This window comes from Rhinolophus hipposideros (assembly GCF_964194185.1).
Source record: "Rhinolophus hipposideros genome assembly, chromosome: X".
Taxonomy (NCBI): Eukaryota; Metazoa; Chordata; class Mammalia; order Chiroptera; family Rhinolophidae; genus Rhinolophus; species Rhinolophus hipposideros.
Window position 1 is genome coordinate 103,230,009 of NC_138046.1, and position 22,625 is coordinate 103,252,633.

General features: G+C 35.8%; 1 protein-coding gene across 1 annotated transcript in view; it reads left to right on the forward strand.

Annotated features, from left to right (window-relative positions):
* Window positions 1–22,625, forward strand: part of DMD (dystrophin) — a 2,022,175-nt gene that overhangs the window by 1,450,324 nt on the left and 549,226 nt on the right. Inside the window, exon 53 of the mRNA XM_081043053.1 lies at window positions 6,748–6,959. Coding sequence (XP_080899179.1) covers window positions 6,748–6,959 — 212 coding nt within the window. The remainder of the gene's footprint in view (window positions 1–6,747; window positions 6,960–22,625) is intronic.

Genomic DNA, 22,625 nt, shown 5'->3' on the forward strand with positions numbered 1-22,625 from the left:
CCTTCACTATCCAGCATCTACTTACTGCACAAATCAGTTGAGAAGCTTTCCATGATGGACCTCCGAGAGAAGAAATGTGCACATTTGGGTAGCTCTTCAAATACCAATAGGCACAGATTGTCTGAGTTTATATGCATATATTTTATTATTATTTTACTTTTGTATGCCAGAAGAATCTGGTATAAATGTAAATCTAACAGTGTGGGCTCTAGTGACCAAATATGTTGCCATAATGTATCTTTGGTCTATCAATAATATCCTGGATGAAGTTTTGCAAGTGTGGTGAAATTTTGTAGTTTGAATTGTTGCCCAATTATGGACAATTACCAAGACTATTTGATGTCCAACTGCCACAGTGGTTCAGTTCCAAGATAACAGGTTCTCTTTGATGATTATCCAATATTATGTTTACTTTCATTCCTTGACAAAATAGAACATATATATATAATATATGATTCTAAAATTTTATTTAGTATATGTTTCTACAGGATTTACTCTGAGGACAGCTATATCAGTCAATTGCACTGCTTTGTTTCTTTTATTAAATAACCGAATAGCTGTTTCATTACTCTCTCTGTGTGCTGATTTGTTTCTGTATGTCTAATCTGGTTCATTGTCCAATGAGTATTTCTAAAATGTTCTTTATCACACAAATCTGAGGTTTAAATTGTATTGTGTCCTCAGCAACACCATGCATATCTTATTATCATTGCTATCTGGCGAAATGATGCATATTTCACAGGTTGCAACCCTTTTGAAAAAGGTGAATTATCCAAAGTTGTATGTAGAATACATTTCACAAGTCAAATAATATTTTATTAAATTTTTATTGAAGCACAATATACAGAAGGAAAAATGCACACATCATCAATGTCTAGCTTGGTGAATTTTCATAAACTGAATACAACTGTGTAATCGTCACCCAAATCAGGAAACAGAATATTATTACCAGAAGTTCCCATCATGTCTCTTTCATTGACTACCACAAGGGTAACCACTATTCTGACTTCTACAGTATTCTTGCTTTTTCCTGTTTTTGTACATTATGTAAATGGAATACAACAGTATGTCCTTGTTTGGGGCTGGCTTCTTTTCCTCAGCATTATGTTTGTGAGATTAATACATATTATTGCATATAATTGTAGATATTTTATTCTTGTTGCTGGATAGTATTGATAAATACACCACAATGTGTTTTTCCATTTTACAGTAGATGGGAATTTGGGTAGTTTCCTATTTGGGGAATCTTCCAATTTAGTACATGGCTTTTGGTGACTATAAGTATGCAATACCTGGGAGTGGAATGCAAATCAAATAATATTTTAAATATACTTGACAAATGGACTATTTAGAAAAATTTTATGGTGAATCCTTTTGAAAAGGAAATAATCTTGCCATGATTTCTGCTGTGCAAAATCGATTCTTACATATGGTTGGTTATTTCACAAAGGGAGATACATCTGCTGACTGTCTTTCTAGTATTCATCTAATTGTTCTTATGTTTATAACAATAAGATATTTTATTGCTGTGATTATCCTCTGGGGCTCAGTATGTTTCAAAATTTGAAAATGCCCATAGAAATATCCTTATCCGATATATACATATACTTTTCTATATTAGCCTAAAATTTAATTAAAAAGACAGTCTGAGGGAACAAAACATGCCAACAGATTCTCTCTGTCCTACAGTTTATTTTAAGAATGTTAGAGAAAGAGAGATCATTGCTTAATTTTACTTCACAAGATTTCCCCCTCTATACCTTTTAACTTATGGATTTTTTTTTTTATCAAATGAGAATATTCTACTAGTAAACATGACATTGTAGATGTTTTATAAAAAAAAAAAAAGGTTCATGCAAAGGCACAAATGAGAAACGAAAGATACCCAGAGAATATTTGTTTACATATAATACAGATCATGAAGAGTGAGAGGAAAATAAAAAGGAAAATGTAAAAGACTTAAGCCAGTATTTAAATCATGTAAACTTGAAATGCAATAGAGACAATGATTGCTTTTGAGAAAGAAAGACTGAAGGTCCAGGGCAAGGATTAACTTTGAAAGTGGCATTTTTACATCATTATAAAGAGGAAGCATGGATAATTGAAACAGTCTGCATGTACAATTCATTTGACAGTCACTGAAAGTATACTAAGTGCCAAGCCCTGAGTTGTGCATTAAGGATTTTTTTTAAAATGAATAAAATTCTAAATTAGACTAGATTCCCCCCAAAGCAGACCTTGAAACAGTGATTTGAGTTCAAAGTAGTTTACTTGTAAGGTAATCCCAGGAAGTACCAGTAGAGGGGTGGGACCGTGAAATAGGAAAAGAAAAGAAGCCAATAATTGAACCAATTATTGAGCAGGTTATTGCTGTGGGCAACTAGAATTCAACCTTAATAAGTGAAATCTGGGAGACAGTGAAAAACACACCTCGTACTTGTTGCCTACCGGGGATAATTATCTTCCAATTCTCATCTATCATTGGCTGATTCATTTGTCGATTCCCTACAATAAGATTTTTACCACTCCACTAAAATCATTTTCTGTATAGTCTTTGGGGAATTTCACGTGATTGAAGCCAACAGATACTTTTGGCATGGGCTTTGGGGAGTCTGACTGCTTGGGTCCAAGTGTTGGCTCTACCACTCACTCTCTGTATGGCCTTAATCTAATCATTTACCATAGTCTCTGTTTCTCTGTTAAATGAGGAGAACAGCAACAACAACATAAACAATGATACTTACCTCATACAATCATCATGATGATTAAGTGAGTTAATGCACATAAAGAGCTTAAAACAGTCTTCGAGCAGAGTAGGTATTCAAATAAATGTTAGGTATTATGATTGTTATTATCTCTTGTGACATCTATGGCATTTAAAAATGTTGACCATTCTTGTGCTTTTGAAATTCTTTCTCTTCCATGTTCCTATGAAGTTACATTTTCCAAGTACTCCTCCAGCTTCTCTAGCCATTCTTTCATCTTATTGGCTACTTTTGCTATAGTCTTTCTTTATGTGTTGTATTTTCTGGGACTCCATCTTTAACCCTTTGTTCTGCTCAATCTACCATGTTTCCCCCAAAATAAGACCTAGCTGGACAATCAGCTCTAATGCATCTCTTGGAGCAAAAATTAATATAAGACCCAGTATTATATTTTATATTATATCATATTATATTATATTATGTTATATTATATTGTACTTGGTCTTATAGTAAAATAAGACCAAGTCTTATACTAATTTTTGCTCCAAAAGACGCATTAGAGCTGATTGGCTAGCTGTTTCGGGGATACACGGTATGCACCATACCGATGAGAATGCATTCACATTGATGGCTTCAGATTCTACTTCTCTGTAGTGATTTCTAATCCTGGATTTTCCTCTCTCCCAAAATACACAGCTGTGCCATACCATCTTCAATCCATCTGATTACAATGATAGTCCTATGTGATAGATCCTCAAAACCTCCCATTAAATAGGTCCAAGAATGAACTCATTATCTTTTCCCCAGAACTGCTCGTCCTGGATTCTTTGGGTAGATAGTGAATAATACCTCTATCTAACAGCACCAACCGAAAGCCAGGGAATCTGTCTTAGACCCTTTGTTTCTCCAGTGCGTAGCGTAAAGCCTGATATCTAGTAGATGGTAAATAAAATGGTGATTGACAAGCTAGATGGATAGATTGATGGGCAAGAGTGCTTAGAGGGGCAGGTGGATTGTTGAGTGAGTCTGTAGCCTTGTAATTTATTTAGTTAAGTATTATCTGATGATGATGTACAGTTGAAAGTCAAGGATGAGAAACCATACACTTAGTAGGATACATCCCGTAATAAACCATTTTACCTTGCTGCATTATACACACGTGTTGCCTTTGGGATGAAAACTTCCATGGCTGTGATTGAGCAAGTGTTTGAATGGTATTTTTGTCTGAAATAATGGTCTAGGCTATAAAAGTTCCCTCCTGTTTCCACAATTAAGAAATATCTGCCCACATAATAGGAAGAACTACTTTACTTCTTCCTCATATCAAATGATGGACATTTAGAAACATAAGTTACATCTACCCTATTGAAATGGACTATAGGATGTACAAAATATTCATTGGCATGAATATAAATAAATGGCTTACCATGTATATATAAGAAATACTAGGCATTCTAAAAAATTTAGCTACCATAATATGTCACTAATTAAGGCTGATTAACACAAAGGCAAATCAAAGACTTTTTAGGGAAAGTCAATTTTATTGTTTTCAGATACATTTAGTATATAACAATAGGCTAAGAGGAAAAAAGGTGCCAACTACTCATAATAAAGTAGCCTGCCATGATAAGTTGAAAAAATGGTTTGTAACTGGAATATCAATTGTATATTGTTCTATGATTGATGAAAAAAAATTTCAGAAAGCTTAAAGATATTTATATTTTAAACAGTTCCTTTTAATATTATTTACACTTTTAATTTTGTAAACTAAAGATTAAATAGAAGAATAATCAATAACTATAAATCTCAACAAATATAATAGGTGCTAATATGGGTGCTGCACTACCCAGAAGGGGCAACAACAATGAAACAAACAAACCAAAGAATGGTGCTCAAAGACTATAGGGAGACTGACATTTAAACAGAGGTCAACTTATTAACTGAAGTTGGAATATAATAAGTTGACTGAAGTTGGAATACAATATGTTGACTGGTTTTCCGACACATAGCAAACACCCAAACAGAAATGAACCCGATGCAAATCATGAGTGCCATTTACTTGGTTGTACCTATTCTAGGTACCAGATTCTTGATTTCATGTCATAATCACTAGTCTTGTAGTGTCTATCTAGTCTTGATGCTTGTTTATAAAATATCTCAAGTACTTCTTTAACTCATAACTTAGGGAGGCAACAGTAGGGTTAATTAGGAAGGACTAAACTTACATCATGGAATAAGCACAATTTTAGAATACAGTGCTGTGTACATTTTATTTTCCTGTCCGTGGCCAGTCTTTGCCCTTCTCTACCCTGTTGTGTACTCTGGGAGGCTAATCTGTGTCATCACAGATCCCCCATGCCCTCTGGCTTCCACTTGGTTGAGCCACTGGGGAGCCCTAGTAGGAAACTGCTTAGAGTGAACAGAGTGAAGTCAGGATATTTATTCTCCTAGTTTCCTCCCTACAAATCTGTCTTAGGCTGACTATGTCCCTTCACAGAAGGTTACTGCTCTTCTCAGGGTGGTTTCTCCTCATGATTTTTGGCTACTGGCTACTTCTCCCTCCCCTGATTTCTTGGGCCTAGATGTAGTAACAACTCCATTGTTACAAGGTCTAGTTCTTGTATTATCGTTGGTGATTTTTCTACACCCTGATTATGTTGTAATTTTTTTTTTTTGTAAATAAACCTCTCATATTATGCAGGCCAGATCACAGAGGAACATGTATATCAAGTTAAGATATTCCAGAGGGCAGTAGAGAGATACTGAAGGGTTTAAATGAGAGAGTGCGTGGTCAGATCTATATTAGTTCCACACTCTGTCTAAAGTATGGAAATTACATTGAAGAACAGAGAACTGAGGCAAGGGGGACTATATAGAGTCTATTGCAGACATGCAGGCAAAAAAATAATAGAGCTTTTCTGTGGCAATATGGGGGAAAAGGGAAGGAGTTCAATTCTAGATTAGAAAAATTAGTAACCAATTACATATGGCATTTGCTGAGGCTTACATTCTAAGAATCTAGAATGTCTGTCAGGTTTCTTGCTTAAAGGATAAAGCAGATGGTGGTTTAATATTTGTTTTCTATGACATTATTTCCGTTTTATGAAAGCAGCTTAAAGAAAAGATGGTGTGGTCCTTAAAAAAAATTAATGTGGCCATGTTTATTTTTAACAATCTTAAATGAAGTATTTCAGAGCAGAATCTTAGGTATTGTTGCAAGAAATTTCCATAATGCCTATCTGCTCTTGGGTTTCCCCTCGAAGTAGATAGGGGGACCCTAAGAAGACCTTAGGAAAAGGTTTTGAGAACAAATGATTTATTTGGGAGTTGAGAGAACTGTTAGTAGAGAAGCGAGGAAGTGAGACAGATAAGGCAAGACAGCCAATAAAGGATGGTACATTTTGAAGCAAGTTACCACTATGGGCCTCTGGAGCTTTATCCACTGGGAGAACTCTGGAACTCGTGCAAAACACACGCCTCAGTTATCTCCCCTAGCCTCAAGGGAGCTAGAATATTCATACCCCAACGTCTACTATCAGTCACTGGTTACGGGCTGCTCCTGGGATGTGGGGCAAGAAGAAGGGAAGTGTCAATTCCCTGGTGTATGTAGCCTGCTACTTAGATGGCAATGCAAACTCTTTGTAGCAACACAAAGTTTTCAAGAAATGAAATGCTAATGATGCCATTGCACGTCAGGCTGTTGGGTACTGAAATGGTAAGGGTGAGGTGTTTGAGGTATTCTGCTATAGCACTTTTCCCAAACTTTATTCTTATTTGGCTCAAAGGATTGAGAGTAGACAGAGTTAAGTTTTTACATCTACTGCTGATGTTCTAGGTCACTTTCAGGAAGATAATTGAACAGAAATTCATGTTTGCCATTGAAAAAAAAGTAAGGAATCCAATTGTCCATCATCCTAGCTGTAACACAGTGAACAGTTTTTTAATGAGTAATATAAAATGTGAGATATTCGGATGTTAAATTTCAAATGTCTTCTCAAGACTCACACTGATCCTTATGTATTCATTTTTCCTTTTATTCCAGTTGAAAGAATTCAGAGTCAATGGGATGAAGTACAGGAACATCTTCAGAATCGGAGGCAACAGTTGAATGAAATGTTAAAGGATTCGACACAGTGGCTGGAAGCCAAGGAAGAAGCCGAGCAGGTCTTGGGACAAGCCAGAGGCAAGCTTGAGTCATGGAAGGAGGGTCCCTACACAATAGATGCAATCCAAAAGAAAATCACAGAAACCAAGGTCAGTGTCAAAGATATGTTTTTAAAATTAAATATTGGTTACACTGGATACAATTATACCAAGGATTAACTTTAATGATTTTTAATGTAAATTTATTAAAAGAAAATGACATTTAAGCTGAAATGAAGAGTACAATTTTAGAAGTAAAGTTGAGATTCGAGGAAAATTGATATAATATAAATCTATTAAAATTAGTGTAATAATCTGGATATAATGGGCTGGTTTCCACATTGCACCGTCTTTTAAGACCACTTCAAAGTTGATGTATGTACTTCTATACTAGCAAAAAGTCAATCAGTCGGGCTTAATTCCTTCCTAGAAAAAATAACAGGTCTACTTTTTCCTACTTTATTTGAAGGCCCTGAATGGAGAAGGGAAGGGTAGGTGTAAGAGTAAGGGAGAGTAACGTATACTCTCACTTTGTCTCCCATTCTCTCACCTCCAGCCCAACTTCTCTTTTCTCTCCCGTCTCTTCACCCTCCTCTTTCCCCAAAATTACATCATGTATTTGTCTACTTCAAAGTCTGGAACTCTTCAGGATAAAAGAAAGAGAAAAGGGGAGGAAATAAAATTTGTTTGACTAATGTTTTATCAAGCAACATGCATGATGCTTTACATATTTTCAATTCTTTCAAACCTCGTATTTATGGGTCAGTTTGGAAAGACCTTAAGTGCTAAACAAATGGTAGCGTTAGGGGATTTTAAGCAGAGAAGTAATATGGTTGGGTACTTGATCAGATTGAGTATTTGATCAAAACCCTGTATAGATTTCTTTTTCCTAGCAGAAAAAGGCCTTCTGCTAAACAAGTATTTGAATCTCAGATTAGTTATGTCATCTGAGAAAAAAAAACATATAGTTTTCCTGGATAAAGTGGCTCCCATTTCTAAATTAGTCAGTATTTAGACTATGCTGAGCTATATAGCATATATATTTACACTAAGTTTATTCAAAAAAATGAACTCTGAAGTCTCAATAGTTTAATATAGTAAAAGTTAATTTCTTGGTTGTGTCATAGTCCCACAGAGGTTGAAGAGACCTTCTTGGGAGCTCTCCCCCAAATTGGCTTTTCCAATTTTGCTAAATTATCATTTCAAACTCACAGCTTCCCAAGGTCACAGCAGAAGAGTAGGAGAGAATGTGGTCAATCTATAGGGTTTTATGATCAGAGCTGGAGATTATATATATCATTTCCACCCACATCCTGTTGACCAGAACTTGTCCCCAGTTTTTTTTTAAGTTCATTGGGGTGACAATGGTTAGTAAAGTTACATAGATTTCAGGTGTACAATTCTGTATTACATCATCTATAAATCCCATTGTGTATTCACTACCCAGAGTCAGTTCTTCTTCCATAACCATATATTTGATCCCCTTTACCCTCGTATACCACCCCTGTCCCCCCTTACCCTCTAATAACCACTTATCTGTGTCTGTGAGTTTTTGTTTCTTTATTTGTTTGTCTTGTTCTTTTGTTGTTTTCAGTTTTATATCCCACATATTAGTTAAATCATATGGTTCTTGACTTTTTCTAACTTACTTGGTTTAGTATAATAATTTCAAGATCCATCTACATTGTTGCAAATGGCATTATTTAATCTTTTCTTATGGCAGAGTAGTATTCCATTGTGTATATATATCACAACTTCTTTATCCAATCATCTATCAAAGGAACTTGTCCCAAATTTAATTTAAGGAAGAGTAAATGGGAATAATGAGCCAGTGAGCTTTTAGCCAGTCTCTGCCAAAGCTACTTTTCCTAGGGACCCGAACTACTATAAGGACAAGATTTTTATTTACATGACAAGAATGTCAGAAAGCCATATAGGATTTTACAGACTTATCATTCATTACCTCTGTTGAAGGCAACATCTAGATGAATAAAAATGCATTCTTTTACGAGATACTTGTTACCACGAAGATTTTCTCCCTTGGATGAACATAGATAAATTATGAATTTCTAAGGATGATTTTCCAAATTCCTGGTCTGACTATGTGAAATATAGAATCTATATGGTTATTCTGGAAGGCTCTGGTCTTATCCATAAGGTACTCAGTATGTTATACTATTTCTTTTTCCTCTCAAAAATTTAGCATTCTGTGAATCTAGCAAATCATGAAACAAGGTGGTTAACTAGTGAAGAGGAATTAACAGGGAAAAAGAGTTTGGACTGGACCCTTGAGTCAGATGAGGGGAAGGAAAGATGAGAGGCATATGGTGATAGATTTGATTAGGGCAAGAAGGCTGGAAGTTGGCAAATGAGAAATCATCTTAAAACCTCTGAGAATCCTAAAGTGATAGCAAGAATGATTAGGATTTAATAGCTCTTAGAAAAGCAAGGAGCTTAAAATAAGAGACAAAAAGAATTGTGAAAGAAAATATGAAAGGAGGAAACAAAACAATTTTATTGTCAAGACGATGTTTTAAACACCTAAAACAAAGACAAAATTGTATTATAATTGCTATCCTTGTCAAACTTTTGAAGTAAAAAAAATTACTTTTGAATAATCTAAAACTACATCATAAAAAATGGCTCTATGGAAACTGCTTTTGTTTGCGTTATGTATTTTAGGAATTTAATGATCTATATTGCTACAACTTCAATGTAAATTCATAATACAGATAAAGATGACCAAGGCTATAATTTCTCCCATCATTTCCTGAATCACGTATGCTAAAACTAAGAGTGATCCTAATGCTAATACTAACATTTAGTGAATACTTGCTATTTGTTAAAAACTGTGCTAATCACTTTCCATATATTGGCTAATTTCATCCTCTCAAAAACCTTCCATGAAAAGTACTATTATTTTTCCAAGTTTACAGATAAGGAAATTGAAGCCTAGAGAAATTCAGTATCTCCTCTTACTAGTAGCAGAGTTGGGATGTGAATACTTAGCGATTACTCTTGAAAATGACCTCATAGATTTTCTCTTCTACCCATTGTCTATCTGGTTAAAACACATCAAGAAAACACCATGAGGAACAAAAAGGGAGACAATCGTAGTTATGAACTGACAAATAAGATTATAATGTTCATAAGTTACCAAGTGGAAAATGAAATAGTATACCGGGGAGAAATGTTCATATTCTGTTTTACTATGAAAAAGTAAAAAGATAATTGCAAATTGGATTCCATTTTTAATGAAACTACTATTTTTAATTCTTATAAAAGTCAGGGAGCCTATAAAATGGAAGTCTGGACTTTGTTTAATGCGTTATCCCTACTGAGTGATATTAGCTGGCTTATCACTTAGAGTTTACTTTCAGGAAGGAAATATGGCGATAGACATAAGGAGACACTGGTTAATTTGACCAAAGATCTTTTTGCTCCATAAATTCTTTCTGAGTCCATGTACCTAAAATTAGCAAGAAAGCCAGTGAGCCTCATAAGGCAATCAGCAGGCTGTGTCTTGAGAGTTGGAGAGCTGTGATTACAGCAGCCAACCTCTCTTGCAGTAGCATCACTGATGACTACCCTCAGTGTCACAATGAAATGGCTTTAAAGGCCACCGCCAGCACTGTGACACTCTGAAAATTGAAACCAGTCACCATACTTGAATTAAAGAAAAAATATCATCTCCAATTCTGATATTTTAATATTCATAATTGCTAATATTTGTTTATAATCGCTTCCGTTTCTTGTCTACATATTTGTCTTCATAATGTAGATAAAATTTCGATTTCTGGTTTTAAAGTTAGTGTTATTGCATACATATTTATATGTGCTGCTATATAACTTTTAATAATTACCATTTTTAACTCTTTACAATATTTCATTAAGTTCCATCTTTAACCACTTCCTTACTCATTGGACATTTAGAAAACCTTCTCTCTTGCTTAGAAAAAATGGTAGACAAAAAATGGGAATAATAACAACCTCTTCACAAAATTGATATCAAATCTGAGATGGCATGTGGGAGAAGTCCATCTTAAAAGTAGGGATGGGGTGGAAGGAGATAACAGGAGAGTCTTGATTTGGCAAAAGAACAGGCTATAGATGGCCTAGCGTGTCAGAATCAATGAGCAGGTCATTAAAAGATGCCCATAATATAGGTGTACTTTTTTTCCTGTATAACCCCTAATTTTTTGGAAACAAAAACAAATTGTGTAAGTAGTTGACTTGGTTAACCACATGGCTTCGTTTGATTGTATCCATGGCCCTGATAAAACAGTAATGTTCTTTTGAGATATAAAGGCAGAAATTAGGGGAAATCATGCAGGATTTCCATCCTAATCAGAATCCCTGCCAATAGGCTATGGCAGAATCCTATGAGAGATGATGCCATTTAGCTTTCATAAGAGATAAGATGGTGTGCTGTTGGCACCTAACACTGCCAGCAATGGTCATCATGGGATTTATTTCATTTGGCAGAAATCTCAGTTGACTTCACAACCTGTTTCTTAGGCTATTAAGATAGGTCCGAACTTGGCAATGGATTCTTTGGAAAAATTACTTCTTGATGATTTTAAACTTTTCCAGTGTCAAGAGAGATTTACCCAGGCTCAGAGTTTTCATTTATTTTTTTCCCCTTTTCAGCGTTTGAAAGAGAAACTCCTTTTAGTCTGCTTTGTGATTGCTTTTGTGTCAAATTCAGCATAAAAGCTTTTCAAACGTGACAGCATTAGCTGTTTTGTGCTTGACTGAGCTAAGAGTACATGAATTCAATAGAGAAGTGAAATCTTGTTTGAGCCTAGCTGATTTGGCTATATAGTACCTAAAGCTTTCTGAGGCAAGAACTTCAATAATTTATCAAATTATTAAATAAATACATGCAAGGCTACAAAATATCTTTTTTGAAGACATTCTTTAGGGAACTTGAAACATAGATACACTGTAATCACGTAATTAATTTAAAAATTTGAACTTGTTATATATGGTAAATACAGTAGCTATTTGAGGATCTCAAATTATTTTACTAGGAAAGAAACTGCTGTGTTTCCCCAAAAATAAGACCTAGCCGGACCATCAGCTCTAATGCGTCTTTTGGAGCAAAAATTAATATAAGACCCGGTCTTATTTTACTATAAGACCCAGTGTTTAGTATAGTATAGTATAATATAATATAATATAATATAATATAATATAATATAATATAATATAATATAATATAATATAATATAATATAATACATGCCAGGTCTTATATTAATTTTTGCTCCAAAAGACGCTTTAGAGCTGATGGTCCAGCTAGGTCTTATTTTCGGGGAAACAGGGTAATCAGAGAAACTTCTTTTTCAGAAATGGAAGTAGAGCCTTATAGTTTTAATTATTTGGAGGGGTGGGTGGTATTAGATAACATCCTTATCTGCCATAAGGATATGTATAGTAATTAAAACTGAATTCTTCTTTCACACATTTTGTTTACTTTTAGACTTGCACAAAATTAAAATAGGCCAATGGACCCCCACTGGTAGTTCAAGGTTTGCATTTCTGATACAATAATGAAAACATTATCAGAAATCTTCTTGCTGAGATGTACCATTTTTTTGTGTTTTTTCTTTATTTCCTTCTGTTCTCCCCTACAGCTTCCACGTGATTAAGGAGAAAGAATCAATAACCTAATAGTACTTTTCCTCCCAGAGTAGGTATGAAGCTATTAAACTTCTCAAAGCATACAGAGTGCTTCCTACATCACCTATAGAGCACAGGAAGTAATGGGTAGTTTCCCCAGGTACTCCTGGGCTATATAAATATTTAATGCCGACTTAAATAGTATTATGTTCTGATTGCACCATATTTTGCCTTGTTTCTTTTTCACAGTGTAACTTATTTCATGCTTAAAAATATAATGTGTCTACTCTATAAATCCACTCGTTCATAAAAGCAGCAAATTGTCAAAATTGTCAAAATTGCCTTTTCTGGACTCTGGAAATTAACCAGAGGTTGTCAATAATATATAAACTGCTGCATTCAGTAAGAACAGCAGGGTTTGAGGCTTTTTAACTTGGCTTATTCCCATTGTTTTCTTCCCAGCTACATAGTAGCCTTGACAATCAGCAGCCTTACAGCCACCGGAGAGGGAAGAACAGGATTGGAGTTCCACAAAAAGACCCATTTTATACCCAGCACATTATTACTATTTGATCTGTCTTGCATGTTCCTAGGACAAACCTGTATGCAAGGCCTTGTCATTATTTGACATGACTTTGAGCTCACTCCCCAGGTAAAGCCCTATCCCCAGAGTGTTTACCCAAAACAATCAGCAGCAATTGTTTAAAGAGCAGCTGCCTGAGGCTGTGATGCCAGTGGAGATGACCATGGGTCTGGAGAAAAACTTAAAAGGAAAATCTAGGGAATAAGATGTCTTCAAGGGACTTTGAAAAGCAACAACATATTTCTGGGAGATATAGAAGTCTATGTGCATGTGTTGCCAAATAGAGAATATCAATAAAGAGATATAAATTATAAACAGGAACCAAATAGAGATTCTGGAGTTTAAAAGTACATAACTGAAATGAAATTTTCACTAGAAGGGCTCAACATCAGACTCGAGCTGGCAGAGGAGTCAGTGAACTTGTAGACAGGTCTTAATTCCACTCTGAGGAAAAGAAAGACAAGCATTAAGAAAATTACTTGAAGTAAAAACTGACAGAACTGAAGGGAAAAACAGCCAATTTGACAGAACAGAGACTTCAATACCCCACTTTTAGTAAAGATGGAACAACTAGACTGAAGATCAACAAGGAAATAGAAGACTTGGAAAAACCTTATCAACCAATAAGACCTAACACTCCACCCAATAATAACAGAATATACATTCTCCTCAATTGTACATGGAATATTCTCCAGGACAGACCATATGCTAGGCTGTAAAACAAGTCTCAATACATTTAAAAGGATTGAAATCATACAGTGTAGGTTCTCTGACCATATGGAATGAAAGTAAAAATCTATAACAAAAGTTTGGGGAATTCACAAATATGAAAAAGTGATACAACACATTTTAAATAAACCAATAGGCAAAGAGGAAATCACAAATGAAATACAAAAATACTTTCAGATGCCTGAAAATAAAAACACAACATAATGAATCTAATGGGATGCAACGTATGGGATCCAGTGCTTAGAGTGGAATTTATAGCTATAAATACGTATGTTAAAAAATAAGAATGATCTCAACTGAGTAACCCAAGCTTCACCTTAGAAAACTAGTAAAAAGAGAACATTAAACCTAAAGCAAGCAGGAGAGAGGAAGTAATAAAGATTATATGAGAACATGGATGGATCTGGAGATTATTGTGCTGAGAAATAAGTCAGACAGAAAAAGTCGGGAACCATATGATTTCATTGATATATGGGATATAAAACTGAAAGCAACAAAGAGACAGAATACACAAACAAAGAAACAAAAACTCATAGACACAGACAACAGTTTAGTGGTTACCAGAGGGTAAGAGGGGAGCGGGATAGTAGAAGAGGGTAAAGGGGGTCGAATATATGGTTATAGAAGGAGAACTGACTCTAGGTGGAGAACACACAATGTGATATATAGATGATGTATTACAGAATTGTACACCTGAAATCTATGTAAATTTACTAACAATTGTCACCCCAATAAATTTAATAAAAAAAATAAAAATAAAATAAAATAAATAAAATTGTTTTAAAAGATTATATAAAATCAGTGAAATATATTTTAAAAAATAAGAGAGAAATAATCAATAAAACCAAAAGTTGGTTATTTGAGAAGATCAACAATATTGACAATCCTTTTTCTGCTAGACTAAGGAAAAACAGGGGGAGAAGGCTCGAATTGCTAATCTTAGAAATGAAAGAGGACATATCACTACTGATCTTACAGAAATAGAAAAGCTTATGAGAGGATATTATGGATGGAAGAAGTAGGAAATCTGAATAGACTTTAACAAGTAAAGAAATTGAATGAATAATTTTAAAACTTCTCCCTAACCCAAACCCAGATGGGTGAATTCTAGTAAACATTCAAAGAATTAATATCAATCTTTCACAAATTCTTCCAAAAAATAGAAGAGGAAATAATATTTCACAACCAAAGATATCACAGGAAAAAATACTACAGACCATTAGGGCTTGTGAATATAGACTCAAAAAGGCTCAAGAAAATACTGTCAAACATAATATAGCAACATATAAAAGAACTGTATACCATAATCAAATAAGAATTAATCCAGGAATACAAGGTTAGTTTAACATACAAAGTTTAATCATTGTAATGTACCATATTAGTAGAATAAAAAACAAAAACCATGTGATCATCTCATTAATTGCAGGAAAAACAGTCTACAAAGTCCAAAATCCTTTCATGATAAAAACACTCAACAAATTAAGAATAGAAGGTGTTGTAGTTTCAATAGTGTCCCCTTAGAAGATGTGCTGAAAACCCAAACCCTGGCACCTGTGAAGGTGTCCTTATTTGAAAGTAAGGTCTTTGCAGATATAGCTACCGTATTTCACCGAAAATAAGACTGGGTCTTATATTAAGTTTTGCTCCACAAGATGCATTAGGGCTTGTGTTAGGGATTAGGGATGCCATCCTGAAAAATCATGCTAGGGCTTATTTTCCAGTTAGGTCTTATTTTCGGGGAAACACGGTAAGTAAAGATGAGGTATACTGGAGTCAAGTGGACCCTTAATCCAATGTAACTGGAATCCTAATAAGAGGAAGAAAAGAGACATACGAGGTCAGACAATTAAGTTCGTGAACGCATCCTAGAAAAAGTGCTACATACCTCATTGCTGAATATCACTACAGTCACCTTTGAAGTACTCCCCTTGGGAAGCTATGCACTGATGCCAGTGCCTGGTCCACCCTTCAAAGCAATTTTGGAACTCTTTTTCTGGAATGGCCATCAGAGCTATCGTCGTATTACCCTTGATGCCCTGAATGTCATCAAAATGTCTTCCTTTCAATATTTCCTTTGTCTTAGGGTAAAGAAAGAAGTCATTATGGGCCAGATCAGGTGAGTAGGGAGGGTGCTCCAATACAGTGATTTGTTTACTGGCTAAAAACTCCCTCACAGACATTGCCCTGTGAGCTGGTGCATTGTCGTGATGCAAGAGCCATGAATTACTGGCATAAAGTTCAGGTCGTCTAACTTTTTCATGCAGCCTTTTCAGCACTTCCAGATAATAAACTTGGTTAACTGTCCAGTTGGCACAAATTCATAATGAATAATCCCTCTGATATCTAAAAAAGGTTAGCAACATCGTTGCAACAAGTTTGTGAACTTAATTGTCAGACCTCGTACACGGGCAGAAGAATGCTATGTAGACACTGACTGCAGAGAAAACACCATGTGACAATAGAGGCAAAGATTAGAGGGATGTAGTCAAGGAACTGCAAGTCAAGGAATACTAAGGATTGAAAGCCACCACCAGAAACTAGAAGAGGCAAGAAAGGATTCTCCCTATAGGTTTCAGATAGAGCATGGCCTGCTGACACCTTGATTTGGGATGTGCCCTGCAGAACTGTGAGACAATAAATTTTGTTGTTTAAGTTACCCAGTTTGTGGTACTTTGTCCTGACAGTCCTAGGAAAATAATACAGGAGACCATGAACCTGATAAAGGGCATCTAAGAAAACACCACAGCTAATATCATGGTGAAAGACTGAATGCTTTATCTGAAGAGCAAGAACAAAATAAGGATATCTGCTCTCACCACTTCTATTTACCAGGCCAGGGCAATTAGGCAAGAAAAATCGATAAAAGTCATCCAGGTTGTAAAGGAAGAAGTAAAACTATATCTATTTGCAGATTACATGATCTTATACAGAGAAAATGCTAAGGAATACATTTTTTAAAGTATTACAGTTAATAAATAAATTCAGTAAATTTGCAGGCTACAAGGTCAAAATACAAAAATCAATTGTTTTTCTATATACTACCAAACTGAAAAATGAAATTAAAAAAAACCATTCCATTTACAATGGCATCAAATAATGAAATAATTAGGAATAAAATAAATGCAAGACTTATACACTGACAACTACAAAGCATTGTTGAAAGAAATTAAAGAAGATCTAAATAAATGGGGAAATTTCCCATGTTCCCAGATCAAAAGACTTAATATTCTTAAATGAGCAAAGTAATCAAAAATAGTCTCGGAGATACAGAGAAAAAGCTGAGGGTTGCTAGGTGGGAGGAGGGTAGGGATGAGGGAGAAGCGCAGGGAATTAGAAAGCACAAATTGGTATTCACAACATTGCCACGGGGATATGAAAGACAGTTTGGGGAACACAATCAATAATGTTGTAAAGATGTTGTAGGATGTCAGAAAGGCACATGTCTTATTAGGGAGACCACTTCATGGACGGTGTAGATACCTGACCACTGCACTGTACACCTGAAGCTGAAGCTGAATAATATTGTATGTCAACTGTAATTTAATCTATATATAGTCACAGGATATGGAGTACAGTATAGGGAATAGAGTCAATGGAATTGTAATAGATATATATGATGTCAGAGGGGCAACAGATTGGGGGAGGGGGTTATCACTTTGTGAGGGGTGAAATCTGTATTGCATTGTTTTGTATACCTGAAACTAATAAAAAAAATTACTGAATATTGTTAAGATAGCAATATCCCCAAATTAATCTATAGACTTTGGCATTTGTTACTAAAATTCTAGCTGGATTTTTTACAGAAATTGACAAATGAATCCTAAAATTCATACTGAAATGCAAGGGACAAAGAATAGCCAAACAGCCTTGAAAAAAAGAACAAACTTGAAGGACTCACAATTCCCAATTTCAATATCTATTAAGAAGCTACAGTAATCAAGACAGTGTAGTGCTGATATGAAGATAGATACATAGACTAATGAAGTAAAATTGAAAGTTCAGAACTAAATTCTTGCATTTATGCTTAATTGATTTTGTAAAAGTACCAAGACAATTCAATGGGAGAAGGATAGTCTTTTGAAAATACCGTGCTTGGATATCCACATATCCACATACAAAATGATGAAGTTTGACCATACCTTATATCACACACAAAATTAATTCCAAAATGGATCACAGAGAATGGACAATGGAAAGTGATTGACAATGGGTAAGGGAGTTTCTCTTAGGGATGAACAAAATGTTCCAAAATTAGATTGTGGTGATGGCTTCACAACTTTGTCAATATACGAAACACCATTAAATTATACACTTTAAATGGGTAAATTTTATGGTGTATGAATTATATCTCAATAAAGTTTCTTTAAAAAGGTATATATGCACATTATTAATACTACAGATCTTGTTCAGGTTTATAAACTGCTTTAGAAACATGGTTTCTAAACATCTATTAGCAACAGGACCTGTTTTTTATATGTCATTATATTAACTTATTCTATCCTTGGCCCTTATTCCAGACTATCTGGAGCTAGTAAATTGTTCTCCTCTGTCTGAGACCTGGTCATACCTGAGTAGAGATGTCAATCGGGTTAGCTAAGTCATGCCATAGTAACAAGCAGTCCCCACATCTAGAGGCTTAACAGAAAGTTTATATTTTATTCATTTTACATGTCCACTGTAGATTCACAAGGGGGTTCTACTTAGCTTGGCCACTCAGGGACCATGGCTGATGACAGCTGCGTCTTGATATAAAATTCCATGATCAAAGAGGCAGGGAATAGTAGATAATGCCATTGGCTCTTAAACCTTCTGCCTGGAAGTGACAAGTAGCCAAAATCAGTTACATTGCCATCCATGATTCAGTGGTACAGAGGTATAATCCTCTGGCATGAAAAGGCACTGAATGTTTGTGCACAGTAATGCACTGTACCACAAATAGTTGAGAAAATGCCACTTTCTTGGGATCTGTCCTCTGGTATTCTCTCTGGAGTCATTTCCACCCAACCAACCATTTCCACACCCTCTCAACCAGACTTCTTTCAGATGCCTGGGGTAGCTGGGTGATTTGTTAATTACAACACTGCTTAAGCCTTTTAATAAACTCAACAAATTAAAGAAAAAGGCCAGATAAGAGAATGCTTTCCAAAATGTCATAATGAAATTAAGGTAATGAAGTACTTGGAGGGCTCTCGTCCCTTGTTTCTGTATAAAACATATTCCAGAGAAGCTGGAAGAGAAATGGGGCCTGAAAGTAAAGAGGGGGAAAAATAAATTGTATGCCATTAGTTTAATTATAAAAATTCATTACATGAAGCCATGTAAGACAGAAAATAATGGAACTCTAATGGGTTGGCCAATAACGCATTTACTAGCCTACTCTCTGCTTGTAGTCATTGTTGAAAGGACAAAAAAGTAACAACTTTAGTATGTAGTCCTCAAAGCTATTGAAAAGATTAATCATTTCCAGTAAGCTGGAAAATGAGTGCTATTTTCTTAAATAGTATCCCCTGTACAGAGTGTTACTTCTGAAACAGAGTTGTTTGGTAATGTCAGAGGTTTAATAGATGAGTCTTAAAGTTAATGGTGAGAGGCTTTACTTTTGAAATAGCTTCCTTACAGATATTTTAACGTTTCTATTATAAATCCATAAAGAGGTGTTACAGGTCATTTTAATTCACACAAGTAAAAAAGAACTGCATTTCTTTTTCCCAGTAAAGATTTCTAAAACATGCGTTCATATTTAGAAGTAAATTGTTTAGTGATATTTTTTTTTAAATAAACCAAATGTGTATTTTTTTCCACTGTCTTTGTTTGGCAGTATCTTACTTTATTTTACATGATAATTTGACAATCATGCTGAAATCATCAAGGAAATTATTTCATATTCGTCAAAGTTCAATTATAATAAATCCAATTATTTCCCTTAAATTCTTTTATATGGAAGCATATCTTCTTTAACTCGATTGAATCCTGAATATTGGAGTCAAGAAACCTGCTTTTGTGTAATGCCTCTTTCGCTGAGTAGCTATGTCACCTTTAGTAAGTCACTTAACCTTTCAGAGTTTTCGTGTTCTCATCTGGCCAATTATAGAATTGGTTAAAAGGAAAGAAGAAAACAAAAGATGAAAGTGGATATATAGGTAAGGTTCATATTTTTGAGGGCCTTGTTATTCAAGGAGAGAAATTTGAACTTTGTCTTGTAGGTAATAGGGAGCCATTGAAAGGTTTTATAGAGGAATAATATGGTTCTACTTGCATTTCAAAAAGATCTCTGGAGCAGATGTCTGTAGATGGAAGAGCTGGACTGAAAGTGGAGGGAGAGAGCCAATAAAAAGGTCATTGCCAAGTCCAAGCAAGAGGTGATGAGGGCTTTAATTAAGGTAGTGGCAATGGAGGTCGAAGATGTGAATATAAGGGAAAATTATGGCACAAGCTCACTAAGCGTATGCTCCCTGCCTCCTCCTCCAGTTGAAGTTCAACTTAAACTGCAGAGGAAGAAGAGGGCTAAAGACAGAACCTTGGGGGAACATTTAAGGGACAAGCAGAAAAAGGAAAACTTGAACCACAAGAGAGTGTAGAGGAGACCCAAAGAGAGGGGGTCAAAAAAGGCCAGAGCCTCAAGAAGAGCAGAGTAAGTCGTCAGTAGCACCAGTTGTTGCAAGTAAATCAAGGAAATGAGAACCAAAAACTTTCCACAGACACTGGCCATCGGTGACGGAATCAGTTAACTCTTTTCACAAAAACGCTGCATAACAACTTCAAAATGTCAGTGGCACACAACAATGAACATTTATTTCTTTTCTATGAGTTCGCCACTTGGCTGGGGTTGGCACTGCTTCAGGCTGCAGGTTGATTGGGGTGGCTCTTTTCCACCTGTCACCCATCCTTCCCCAGGGATGAGCAGGCAAGCAAAGGTCATGTCCGTGTTATGGTGAAGGCAGAAGTGCAGAAGGGCTCGCCCCACTACAGGAGCACATTTCAAACCTCTGCTTGTGTCATTTCTAGCAACATCCCCTTAGGATTAGGCAAAGCAAATCATATGGCCAAGCCCATGGTCAAGGGCAGGGAAGTGAACTGCCTTTTGTATCAGGAAATTCAAAGTTACATAGCAAAAGGCGTGGGTATAAGGTGAGGTAAAGAATTGAGGCTAATGATGCAATTTACCATAGTGGCGTCTGTCAGAATAGTTTTAGTTGGATGGCAGTGGCAGAAGCATGATTTTGATGAATATAGTGGCAGGAATGTAATCAAGTTGAGGCAATGAGTTTATAATAGTTGCCTTCTAAGGACTGTAACTGTGAAGAGAAAGAAAATGATAGAGAGCAGATTTTGTTGTTGTTATTTCATGATGGGGGAGAGACTCCTGTTTGAAGGCTGTGGAGAAAGACCCTGCAAAGAGACAAGAGGTTGAAAAGACACAAAGAGAGAGGGAGTACATGGAAGAAGATCCAGAAAAGATGAGTGTACAGAGTAATCAGCTTCCCATGGCACAAAAGTCACCTCTTCCCCTGAAACCAGAGAGAAGGATGCAAGATGGAAAGTCTGATATTTTATGAAACTGATGCTTCATAAAATATTGACGTTTTATGAAACAGAGGCACAGAGAGAGTAATTAACTTTCCCATTTGCCACGTAACTAGTATGTTCAATTTCCTGTGTGATTATAGGTAGGTTCATTTGCTGGGAGATTTCTTTCAGTTTGTATCATCAGGGTTCAGTCTAGAAACCACACTAGATATTTCAAACAGAGGGAATTTGAAACAGGTAACTGGTTCCATGGTTGATGAAGGAGGTGAGAAGCCCAATAGGAGATTGGGGGGAGCAACCTGGAGGTTAGCAACATCAAAAAGCTGTTACCCCTTGAGGGCTGGAGGGCCAACAGGTGTTACCAAAGCCCAAAAACCAGAGCGCTCTGGTCCTGACTTGACCACTATGGGGACTGCACAGCAGGAACTGAAACTATAGAGTGAGGGTCTGTCCAGTGGGAGATGAAGACACAAAGAAGACACTGCCCACATAGAAAGAGGGGGAGATATACTCTATTTTCATCTGCTCTTCCATCTCCCACCAGGGCCTCTCACTGGCCAAGTCCAGCTAGAAACCAGCTAGCAAGAAATCCCAGGGAATTCTGATCCCCTAAAATGATTAGTCCATCTGCAATATGGAGTGGAGTAGGAGATGGGCAGAGAATGGAACTAAGAGCTCATAAGCTCTTAGCTGTTGGCTCACAGAGCTAATTTTTTTTAATGAATCTCTTAGTTCATGTACGCAAACACAGTATCCTAAGCAAAATGAGAGCAACCCAATGTGTACAACTTTTTGTCCACAAACATACTAGGTTCCTGTTTGATAATTTCCCAAGCAATTTGACTTTGATTTGGACCTCACAACAAACCCGAGGCATAAGCAGAATAAGTAGCCGCATCCTGTTTTACAGACAACAAAACTGGATCTTAAAAGGTTAATGACAAGCTTTCTTAAGATCAAACTGCAAGACTGGACAAGCAAGACTTCCTGGGAAGATGCCTTTTCATTACTCTGCATTGCCTTTCATGAAGCTCCTTTGATTCAGTCACTAAAAAATTTAAAAATCTGGTTCACCTGGGTCAAAAGTTAATTTCACTTGTAGGTGAATATCCCAAAACATATGTTATAAAAAAAAATGGAAACAATACTCAACCTTAAATTTTTAATTTCAGGTTTATGGGCTCATATCTTCTAAATTAAAGGGAGCCTTTTAGAGCTTCAGCGTCATACAATGTCTATGAAACAGAGGTCTTTGCTTTGCACTCAGTAGAAGCTCACGCTGATGAATATAATGTGGTTCATTAAAAGTAGTAG